The sequence below is a fragment of the Octodon degus genome, unplaced genomic scaffold, assembly GCF_000260255.1.
Source record: "Octodon degus isolate 3935 unplaced genomic scaffold, OctDeg1.0 scaffold00116, whole genome shotgun sequence".
Lineage (NCBI taxonomy): Eukaryota > Metazoa > Chordata > Mammalia > Rodentia > Octodontidae > Octodon > Octodon degus.
Window position 1 is genome coordinate 1211290 of NW_004524692.1, and position 11962 is coordinate 1223251.

An 11962-nucleotide genomic window follows, 5' to 3' on the forward strand; every position below is an offset into this window, starting at 1 on the left:
GAAACAGGGAGATGTGAATTGTTGAGAGCGGGCATGCAAACCTGTTAGTGTTCTGACACTTTAATAGGAAATTTGGTCTAAATTTTGTTCCTGTGTTTTAAGGCAATGTGGAAAACAGAGGTAATGAAAAATTGAGTAGTAGAAATATGAGAAGGGGAGAAACTTTTCAAAAATGCTCTGCAGGAGTCAGTGCCACAGATCTGGACAGAGAGCTTTTCACCTTAGTCCATGGACAACCACTTTTAAAAGACTGTGGGACAAGGCTGGTGAGATGGCTCAGTGGTCTAAAGCACCTACTTAGAACAAGCTAAACAAAGCACAGGGACCGCAGTTCAATCCCCAGCACCACATGCCAGCCAGCCCCGCCCCCTGGTGGGCTGAAGTGGCCACACACACACACAAAATAAATAAATAAATAAATAATGAAAAAAAAGTGGATTGATTTGTTTAAAAAAAAAAAAAGACTATGGGACAGACTTTCCTTCATCCCATCATTTCTGTTCTTGATTTACAGAATGTGGAGCTCAATTTGGATACCTTGTGCATAGAAAAAATAAAATTCTGGAATATATAACCTAGAGATGCCATGGGATTTGCCCAGGCAGAAAGAGGTGGAATTGGGGTGGTCTCAGAATTTCCATGACTTGTGGTCATATATAAGTAGAGAATGGGCTTTTTCTTTCTACAGGGAATCAAACTCACAACCTCGCACTTGCTGGGCAGGTGCTGTGCCGATGAGCTACATCCTCTGCTGGGTTTTTTTTTTGTTGTTGTTTTGTTTTTTTATTTTTTAAGTTAGTGCATATTAAGTTTTACAGAGTTTTGGGTTTCAGTGTGGTGCTGTCTTACATGAGTATAACGTATTTTGGTCACACTCCCTTGACCCCCCAATGCACTCCTCTTTTCCTAGGTCTCCCTTCTACTTTCATGGAGTGTTGGGGAGAACATGCAACACTTTTCTGCTTGGGTTTGACTTTTTTCACTTAACATATCGATTTCCAGTTCTATCTACTTTCCTGCAATATAATCTTGCTGTTCTTTATGACTGAATAGTATTCTGAGGATGGCATGTCTTTGAGGCCATTTGTAGACATCCCTCTCCTGGTCATGTGCTCTGGGTGGTTTTTACGAATGCAGCCAGCCCAGTGCCCAGGAGGCAGTTCAGAGGTTTAGAGATGGACATGGGAGGTCGCCGTCACCGGGTAGGATCTGCGGAGCAGCTCTGCTATTTTCTAGGTCTCAATGTGGATGGCTACCTAGCTTCTCTATGGGTCATGGTACCCCAAAGAGGAATTGTGAGGATCAAATGAAAAGTAAGCCATACAAAGTATTGAGCACAATTTCTGACAGAGAGAGAGAGAGAGCTCCATAAGTGTTGGCTATTGTAATACTTACAAGTGCACAATAAGCACATGCTAAATACATGGATAAAATTCTGTTGAAGGCAGGAGTGGGTGCTGTGAGTGCCTAAACCGCCTGGTGTCCGGGAAGTGCCCTGTGCGTGTGGTAGCCACAGCTCAGAATGTCTGCCCCCAGGAGCTGGTGGACTGCGCTATTATGACAGTAAGATTTATACTCCAACACACAAAACTGAGTAGCAAGTTGTCGCTCAGCTAAAGTTAGAATCAGAACCTAATTACCTGAGAGCAAGGTTATTTCTTTGAATCTTTATTTTATTTATGTATTTGGTACAGGGTCTCACTACACAGCTCAGACTCATAGTGATCCTCCTATCTCAGCCTCCCTAGTGCTGGGATTATAGGAATGTACCACCACACCTGATTTTGGTGGCCACACAGTATACCTGGGGTTTTGGGGCTGACACAGCATACAATACTGGGGATCAAACCTGGGTTCTTGCATTTGCCAGCCAGGTGCCTAGACTGGTAAGCTATCTCCACAGCCCTTTTCTTTGAATCTTAAAGGTGATTTACCTTGAGTGTAATAAGTCTGTGGAAGTAACTGATCAAGGACCAAAAGGAAGTTCATTTAGTTTGCTTCCTGTATTTTTAAAAAATAAATACTAACAGAAACCTATTAATTTACCTCTTTAAAAAAATGAAGGGGCCAGGGAGATGGCTCAGTAGAATAAGCACTTCCCTGGCAAGCGCAAGGGTCTGAGTTCAATCCCTGGTCCTCCCCCCCCCCCAAAAAAAAATGAATACATGAAGTTTCCAACTTTAGCCAGTAAATCCAACTATGAGCAAACATGCTAGAATTCCAATTGGTTGTTATTGAGTAAACACTGACAGTGACCAGAAAGGAAGGAGAAAGAGACAGAGAGAAAGAGAAAGAAAGGGATGAGAAGAGAAGAGGGTAGAGGAGATGGAGAGAACCAGAGACCAGCCCAGGGGTGAGATGGAGTAAAAAGAGACAAAGGGGGAATAAACATCTTTTTGAACTTGCTGCAATTGTCACACTAATCCTCACAAAACTGTGTATCCTCCCTGCTTGACAGTTAGGGAAACTGAGGCTTACGAGGCCTACCAATATATCCAAAGTTAGCAAGCAAGCAAATGGTAAAACTATACTTTAGAAAAAGATTTTTCTGATTCCAAGGTACATAGTGTTTTGTTCTTCTGCAATTTTCCCTCTGTGCTCTCTGGCTTCAATTCCCCTCTTCTTTCAACCCCTGTGTTCTTCCATCTTTCCTTTCTGCATTTCTCCTTCCTCCTGCCTCCTTCCATTCCTCCTGATCACAGTGTATGGCTGTCTGCTGAAGGCCTTGCATGTCTCCTCCAGGCTTTGGAGCCTAGAGGCGTTTTCCAATTGTATCCCTCCCTGGCCAACCTCGAGGGATTCGTGTCATACTAACATAACAACCTCCAGGTTGAGCAGCCTGGTTTCAGCTCATTCCTGTCTGCCATGGCTTGTTATTGCCTCAGAGAGCAGGAGGCACCACTATGGCTGGAGTGCAGGTAGGAAGGGAGAGCTGCAGACAGTAAGAAGCTGCTATCAGAGGAGTTGTCCCTGAGGGTCAGATTAGTTACCTGTTCCAGCAGAACCTGCTCGATTCTTGGGATGGAAAACTGTCTTCTAGTCTTGAATTCTGCTTCTTGCTGCTGGGAATAATATAGAAATTACAACCTAATCTAGAAGATGGTTGCTAAGCCAGCAGAGATGATTCTCTGGCTGAAGGGGGACAGGACTAGCAATGTGGGGGGCAGGTCCTCCTTCCATCCCTGCTGCGCAGACCCAGTGGGATCAGAGGGCTGACTCAAACCTTGACAAAGACCCAAGCCAGGGGAGCACAGAGGCTTTCCCAGCCTACACCTTTGCCTGTGTGCCCTCCCCCACCTTTTAACTCAGCGACTGATTCTGAGATGTCATTGAGGAGGTGACATCCCTCTACCCCTTCACTTACTTAATCCCAGTGGCAGCTCCCTCAAGATCATCCCTGACAAGTCAGATCAGGCGACACTGTGTTCAGGCTGTTGCACAAGTGGATGCCAGGGATGATGTGCAGGAACCTATAGGGATTTTGGAAAGCAGCACATTTGCAACTTAACTGTTGCTTCCTCACACTCTAGCTGGGCCATAGGTAGAGGAAAGGGGCAGGAGACTTGATAAGAGCAAGAAGCAGGTGGCTCCCTCAGAGAGAAGGCAGAGTGCTGGAAAGAGCAAGGGACTGAAGAGCCCTAGTTCTGGGCAGGCATAAGCATACAGCGTTGCTTTCCTCGATCCTTTGGTCAACACGAGTCTCCCTGGTTCAGTACTATGGTGATCCCCCTGTTTGCACACAAGGAAACCAAGGCTTAGGAAGGTAACTAACTCTCCTGCACGTGTCCTGGGCACGATGCTAACCTCTGCCTGCCTGCTGCATGTCAGCTGTGCAAGAAGAAAGGCAGAGGAGCCGGGAACGAGCCGAGAGTGAGGCCAAAGGTGCCAGTAGTGGTCATGAAGACATGCCAGTGGAGAGGATTCTAGAAGCGGAACTCGCTGTTGAACCAAAGACAGAATCCTACGGAGATGTGAGCATGGAGAATTCGGTACGTGGGCTTTTATCTGCATCTGTTGTCACTTCTCTGGTGGGTCTGGAGATGGAGGGAGGTATCATAGAGTGCCAGGACCTGTCTCTCAACAGCCTTTGTTCATTTTTCAGACCAATGACCCTGTTACCAACATATGCCATGCTGCCGACAAGCAGCTCTTTACCCTTGTTGAATGGGCCAAGCGCATTCCCCACTTCTCAGATCTCACCTTGGAGGACCAGGTCATTCTGCTCCGGGCAGGTAAAACATACTGAGATTTCTTTTTTCTTGGGACCATCCCTGTGGCTGTCCTTCTGAAACTCTTCTTGGGATCAGAAAATAAGTAACTGGATGGAGCTGCCACTGGTCCAGGCTGTGCGACATGTAGACACACAGGTGCTTTTTTATTTTTATTTTTATTTCGTGCAGGGTCTCACTAAGCAGCTCAGACTTGTAGTGATCCTCCTGTTTTCAGACTGCCCAGTACTGGGATTACAGGCGTGCACCACCACTCCCAGACTCAGTTGCTGACTCAGCGCATCTAGGGGCAGGGCCAGCGAGATAAGTGGTGCCAGGGATCAAACCCTGGCCCCTGCACTTGCCTAAGCAGGGACTTAGTCTGCTGAGCTATCCTACTGGCCCTTGGTTTTTTATTTTTTATTTCTGGGATTTGAATCAGGGCCTTGTCACTGAGTTGTGTCCCCAAACAACCCTACTTAAATTTTTTTTTATTTTTGAGACCAGGTCTCACTGAATTGACAAGGCTGGGCTGGAACTTGTGATCCTCTTGCTTCCGCCTCCTAAGTAGCTACGATTACAGGCCTGTGTCACCATCCCCAGTCTATTTGTAGACTTGTAAATTTAGATAGGCTTCCTAAAAACCCTTCATTCCTAAATGAAACATTGTTCATGGAGGAGGACTCTTTGCCCATGCAAATACTGTGGTGGTTTTAAGTCAGTATTTAATTTTCAAGGAGTCTTAAATCAATTTTATTAAAGATAATTGGAAGCAGTGCTTCATTAGTCTAGTGAAACTGGCAAATGCAGATATTTCCATTTTGCAGGTGAGATAAGAAAGCCAACACTAGAAGGTTTAAAGCTCTTTCTCGGGTTAAGATTCCAGGCTCAGGGCTGGCCAAATAGCTCAGCGGATTAAAGTGCCTGCAAGCAGACACAGGGGCCAGAAGTTCAATCCCTGGGCCTACCGTGCTGGCCCCAACCCCAGGGTGCGCTGAGATGGCAATTGAGACTGGGCATGGTGGCGCATAACTGTAATCCCAGATATCAGGAGGCTTGTAGACAAGCGGATCACTATGAGTCCAATCTAGTACTGAGACTCTGAGAACCCTGTAGACCCTTCCCTAAAATACACACACACACACACACACACACACACACACACACACACACACACACAAATAGATGCTAGGCTCTGTGTTTCCTCTGCCTCTGGTTTTTGAAGTATAGGGCACTCTGTTGACATCTGCCATATCTGCTCTTGTCACAGGGCCACTAGGGAACTCTCGTGGAGACTGGTCCAGCTTTGGGAGCCAATCTACTCCTTTATCCATGGTGGACAATGAGCCATCATTGGCTGTGCACAGAAAGCTACAGAGTGCACTGGGTGTTGCCAGATAACACCGAGGAAGTAGATGAGCTTGTAGGGAGGGCCCTGGGGCGGAGGCTGAGAGGTCGGCTCACCTCAACCACCACAGCAGCTCACAGTGACTATTATCTGGTAAAGCTTCAGTTCACATTTGTTGAGTGGTTTAAATAAAAAAAAAAAAAAAACCCTGCCTCGCAGCCGTCTAGGGGCCTTCACCTCCCTAGAGCTCCAGTTCTGCTTCGGTCTGCAGGCTAATGATGCGTGCACGGGATGCTTCTCAGGGAAGCAAGAATGCAGTCAGCCTTCCCCCAGTGTCTTTTCTTTGTTCTCACAGGGTGGAACGAGCTGCTGATCGCCTCTTTCTCCCACCGATCCGTTTCCGTGCAGGATGGCATCCTTCTGGCCACAGGGCTGCATGTGCACCGGAGCAGCGCCCACAGTGCTGGTGTGGGCTCCATCTTTGACAGGTACTTCCTGGGTGTGTGTGCACATGTGTGTGTGCATGTGTGTGTGCCTGAGTGTGTGTGTGTGTCCATGATTATACACATAGGTGTGTGTACATGCATTTACCTGTGCATGTGCCTTCTGGGTAGTGCCAAGATGTAGGACAAGCAGCCCAAACATATGCACATGACCACATAGAAACCATTAACACGTGAAAATATGAACCTAGGGAAGGAAAAACTGAGTTAAAGAAAGGTTGGGATTATGTTACAGTACAGCTGATTAGAGCCCAGCTGAGCTTCTGGGCAGACAGAAGAAGCTGCTCTTCCTGTGGGTTTCAAGAGGACTAGTAAACCATGTAGGGAGGGCGAACTGCTTATCCAGGGCCTGCGGATGGGGTTCTTTCTTAAACCAGGCAAGAAGGACCAAGGCTCATGTTGGACTCTGTAGAATCCCCAGGGAAGGCCTATAGCAGGAGCAGACCAATCTTGTCCAAACAGCGACAGCCTGACAGGAATTCAGTACTTCATGGTGCTTGAGGCAAATGAATAGACTAAAGATTGGGGGCACGAGGCTGAAGAATTAGTACAGGAGCAAAAAGCTGAAAATGGCTTCTCCATCCAGTGCCGGAACTCCAGGGTCTGTTTCTATTTTCATTATAAATGTTCTTCTCGGCTCACACACGTCCATCCAGGATGTTTCTACTTTACCCCACCTCACGCTTTCCTACATGTTCCCTGTGGGGGTCAGTGTGTGTCTAGAGGGTCCTGTCCCTGAACTGCTTACCCCAGGGGCCTCTGCTCTTCTGGACAGCACCCTGGCCTTGCTGTGCTTGTTGCACTTCTAATTTCCAAGTGCCCCACGATGCCTTCCCAGGCTGCTGCTCTGAGTTCACCACTTCTTCTTTGGTCCGCCCTTGAGTTTTGTCCACCACAGTTCTCTCACAGGCTTTGCATTGCTGCTTGTTGCTTCTGTGTCTGTTTCTTGGATTAAGCCACCATCTCCTTGAGAGAGGGATTGCATCTTCCTCATCTCTGGACTCCTAACCCCCGGAGCATCTGCTGCAGGAAAATGGGCCAGTCCACAACAGATATAGGCAGGACTCACTTTGTCTGAGGCCGGGTGCACATATTTTCCTGTCTGCCTTTCCTGCAGAGTCCTGACTGAGCTGGTTTCTAAAATGAAAGACATGCAGATGGACAAGTCAGAGCTGGGGTGCCTGCGTGCCATTGTGCTGTTTAACCCAGGTAACTGTGGGGTGGACACAGCAAGAGAGCACAGAGTCCAATATCCATGGCCTCTATCCAGAGCCATCCCGACATGTGTCTAGAGTGGTGGCAGTGGGCATGTGAAGGGCAGCGGGTAGGGGGGGAAGGAGCATGGGGGTGGAGAAGGAGGTGGTAGCGCCCCTGAAATCTGCCCATGGATGAGACATATAGGATATGAAAACAAAATGTATAAAATGTAACTTGAGTTTCTTGTTTTGTTTTGTTTTACTGAACAATAGGAAAAATGTAATTCTTATTTTCAGAGCTTGGAGAAAAACTCCAAGGGGAGCAAGTTCTGAGGGTGGGTGGGCAATAATCAAGATATGGCTGTGGACATTGAGTTCAGAGATATGTAGCAGACACCCAAGAGTATTTCAAGGAAGTAGAAGTGAGCAGCTTCATGAAATACTGCTGCAGGCCCACAAAAATGGGTCTTCAGAGTTATGCACTCATCCAAGCAGAAGTGTCAGGTCCGGAGGTGGGGTGGCTGGCTCCTTGATGCCCAGCATAGGCCAATTTGGTTTTTGTGCCCAGCTCCTCCCCCAGGCCCTGCTTAGCACATAGGAGGTGCTCAATAAATATGTGAAGATATTTCTAGAATGGCCTGGAGAAGACAGAGCTCTCCTCCTTGGAGAGAGTGGGGAAAACATCTGGCTAGTAAGAGTGTTTAATACCTTTGCACCAAGAGTTTATTGGGAAGATGAGGCACAGGTAGAACAGCAGGCAGACGCAGAGGACAGTTGCTCCTGCCTGGGAGCCTTTCCTGAGCCGAGGGGCAGTGCCTGCATGATGGGGAGAGCCTCCTGGGGAGGATGTCCCACTGAGATGCTAACCAGAGACCAAATCCACATCTTTTTCAGATGCCAAGGGTCTGTCCAATCCCTCAGAGGTAGAGACCCTGAGAGAGAAGGTTTACGCCACCCTGGAGGCCTACACCAAGCAGAAGTATCCTGAACAGCCGGGCAGGTGAGTGGTACTTGGGTACAGTGTTACCAACTGCAACTGACCTTCCCTCTCAACTTGGCAGTGCCCCGCTGGCATCTTGGCCACACAGAATGAGAAGCAATTGTCTTGGGCCTCATCAAAGGTACATAACAGCATTACTGTTAGAAGTAACACAGTAACACAACTTCCTTTGTTTTGAAATACTATCATTAAGAAAAAGGGGGATACTTACCTGGCAGGGGAGATACCATGATCAAGAAAAAGGGGGAGAGGCAAGGAGCCCACGGGCTTCAGGTTGGATGCAGCGATCTTTCCAGATGTTACTTAGTTCTTCATAAAGAGCCGTGTGCATTAGCTCCATGAGGCGCCAGGTGTGGTCCCACCTGCTCGGTGCCCACTCAGCTCATACCTGCACCCAAAGGCCCATCCACAAACACCACAGCGGTCCGCCAGATGCAACCACACTTTCGGCTTTTTAGCGCCATTGGTCAATCTCGGTTTGAAAATAGTGGAAATTTCCAGAAATAAACAACTCATGATTTTTTTTACAACTCATAAATTTTATAGAACTTTTATTGCAATATAATGTTGTAATTTAAAAAACCCCAGTAAAAACCAAACAGCTAATAAAAACAACACTAAACACTGGATGGCTTTAGAAATGCTATAATGGTTTTATTTTGTTATCTTACTAATTTTACATTTGCCTAATTCATACATTAAACTATATTATAGATTTTATATCTATCTATCTGTCTATCTATCTATCTATCTATCTATCTATCTATCTATCTATCTGAAAAAGTATATCTAGGGTTTGGCACAATCCTTGGTTTCAGCAGGCCCAAGGATATTGAAGATAAGGGTGTCTACTTGCAGATCTTTAAATGTTGGCTTAACAAGCAAATGAAAGGATCACTGAGAGAGTCACATTCTCCTCTCTGGTAGGCAGCGGAGACTCAGAAAGGCACAGTCCCTTGCTTGAGACAGTAGAGCTGCTCTGTGTTGGAGGTTACGGGGGATCCAGCCTGGTTTCAAATAGCCTGCATCTGGGGTGACTGCGCTACTGTCTGCTGTGCCCCACAGAAAGCCCCATGCAGTAGAAAGGACAGAGTTTGAAGCCCGGGCCTGAAGGGGGCCACAGAGGTCTGTGAATTGGCCTCTTGAGCCACCTAATAGTATACAGTTATTCCCAGCCACCAAAAGCATCCTCTAACTTTTCCCACAGGTACAACTAACCAGGAGCATCTACCACAAGCTCTAGCTAAAATAAGAAAACATAGACCTCAGATCTTACAGATAATTGAAAATGGAACTGAAAAGGCTGCCCTAAAGACACATTAGTTTTATTTTTAGGATTCAATTTATATTCCCACTCTTATCACTAATGACCTTTATTCTTCTGTAAAGTCTAGTTTCCATTCAGCCACTGAGTGGGGTCATAAGACGGCATCTACCCACTGTCCAGGACAGGCTGGGCTGCAGTTTTGGTGAGAGGCTGGGAGGAAGCTTCAGGGTGGGCTCCACCTTTGGTGCCACAATCAGCAGGCTGCTGCATTAGTCGGGGTGTGCACCCTAATAAGAGGCTTCCCGAAATTCGACCATGAAACACAACAGCTTCTGCCCCCCCCCCTTCAGTGTGAGCAGGCAGAAAGTCCAGAGGTGAGTTGTCTTCCACGTGGTCATTCAAGGTCTCTTGCTCTTTCCTTCTCACTGCTCCACTGAGCTCTGCACCCAGGTGTCTGATGGGGACAGTGGAGGGGCCCAGGGGAGGGTACATGGCTGAGACACAGACCCGAGAGCTCCCTCGCCCAATCGCTGACCTCCCTCGGCTGAGTCTTAGTCATGTGGTCCAGCCCAATGCTGGAAAGAAAGAGGAAAACAAAGATCGGGTCATAACACTTGGTTGCAAATATTTTGCTGTATTTGTTTCAGTGTTCTTGGGTATTGGTGTATATATAGTCATAGAACTATATTTACAGATAGGAACTTGTGAAATCCGGTGCATTGTTTTTCTTCTGTTAGCCATTCTTGCAGTTTTATCCAATTATTTTTTTTATCCAATTATTAAAAAGCACAAAATTATAATTTTAAATAGCTCTATCATATTTTGCAGTGTTGGATGTATTTTTATGCTTAGTCACTGCCCTACTGTTGATACTTAGGATTTTTTTTCTAAGAGTATCATTTTAAAAACTTTGGAACTTGATTCTTTCTGGAAGAGGCCTGCAATGGACTGTGGCTTCCTCCAGCCCCCCGGGAGAGGCGCTGACCTCACGGCCTGGGTGGACGCAGAGCCGGTCAGGTCAGGAGAGGTTAGGGAGCAGGAGGCAGTACCGCTGGGCCAATCGCTTTTCTCGATGGCGTGCTGCCACTCCGTGGACGCTCCTTGGAAATGCACATCGCAGTGAACAAGTCCTTTCAGGGTCAGGGAGCAGAAATACAAGCTCAGGAGGGCTCACACACACGCACCCTTTTGCACACGCAGCAGGGATCTTCAAAGGCCTCAAATCTCCTGGCTGGTAATACCCTCGCGAGGGAGGCAGGATCAGTCCCGTATCTGCGCCTTTGAGGGCACAGTTGGTAACGTGGTCTAGTTCTTCCTTGTCCTCTACGAGTAGTGGTGTCTGGGGACAGCGTTAGGACATGCCACGAAAGTCCGTAGGAGGTCATAGAACCCTGCTTATGTATTTAAGGCCGACTCTCTAGCCTATTTCTGAAGCTCCCTGGGATTAGAGACTTTCCAGGACCTTCACCTACTCTCCCCTCCCCGGCTCTCTTCTTGAGGGCCGGCAGCCACCTCCACGGCAGGTGCGTCCGGCGAGGCCTGCCTGTCATCTTTGAGCTCTGGGCTCCTTCCCTGGTAACCTGTGCCTTCTGCCCCTTGCAGGTTCGCCAAGCTGCTGCTGCGCCTTCCCGCTCTGCGCTCCATCGGCTTGAAATGCTTGGAGCACCTTTTCTTCTTCAAGCTCATCGGGGACACCCCCATTGACACCTTCCTCATGGAGATGTTGGAGACCCCACTGCAGATCACCTGAACACTGGCAGCCATAGCGCCCCCGTCCCCTTGCCCCACACAGGTTTCTCCACCTCCCACTCAGCCCTCTACAACCCTATTCCCAAAATGTGATGCTTATAATAAACGCTTTCTACATGTGAGACTTTTATAGGTGAAGTTTTGTATAGATGTTAAAGGCAACCTTTCTTTGCTATCTAAGGGCCCGAAGTCTTTCTGGAAGCTCTTGGGAAAACTAACCAAGCCTCTGTACATAGAGTTGGTTTAAATTATTTTTTCACTTGCCATGGAAAGCAAACAAAGAATAAAATAATAAAGATGATCTTGGCACTGACGGGCATGGGTGTGTCATTGTGCAGAAGCAAGGGTCTCTCGGATGAAAAGCTGGTGCTGGGGTGGGCTGGAGTTGCAGCTGGGGCAGGGGCCAGCACATCCTTCAGCCAGATACCCAAATCTACACGGGGTTTCAGGGCACAGCTGGCTCGGTGCCAAGGCAGCGCCTGGGGAGACTGGGAAGAGGCACTCTCAGAGCCAGCTTGGTTTCTTGGTTTTGTTTTCATTTTCTCCTTCCTGAGAATAATGAGCAGAAAGAGCCTCGTTCTGACTGGGAGCTCTTGAATAGCGGCGTCCAAGCAGATGTTCTCTTGCTGAAGGAAGATTGTCACTTCCTGGGAGTTGATGGGCAGTGATTAAAAAAAAAATGGATTCTTTA

The 11962-nt window shown here is 47.5% G+C and overlaps 1 protein-coding gene across 1 annotated transcript in view; it reads left to right on the forward strand.

The window, feature by feature from the left end:
• The window catches only part of Rxrg (retinoid X receptor gamma), a 50594-nt gene extending 39014 nt beyond the window's left edge, over window positions 1-11580 (forward strand). The window contains exons 4-9 of the mRNA XM_012516612.2: window positions 3829-3989; window positions 4103-4232; window positions 5912-6044; window positions 7177-7268; window positions 8150-8255; window positions 11125-11580. Coding sequence (XP_012372066.1) covers window positions 3829-3989; window positions 4103-4232; window positions 5912-6044; window positions 7177-7268; window positions 8150-8255; window positions 11125-11272 — 770 coding nt within the window. The 3' untranslated portion in view covers window positions 11273-11580. The remainder of the gene's footprint in view (window positions 1-3828; window positions 3990-4102; window positions 4233-5911; window positions 6045-7176; window positions 7269-8149; window positions 8256-11124) is intronic.
• The last annotated feature ends 382 nt before the right edge of the window (window positions 11581-11962 follow it).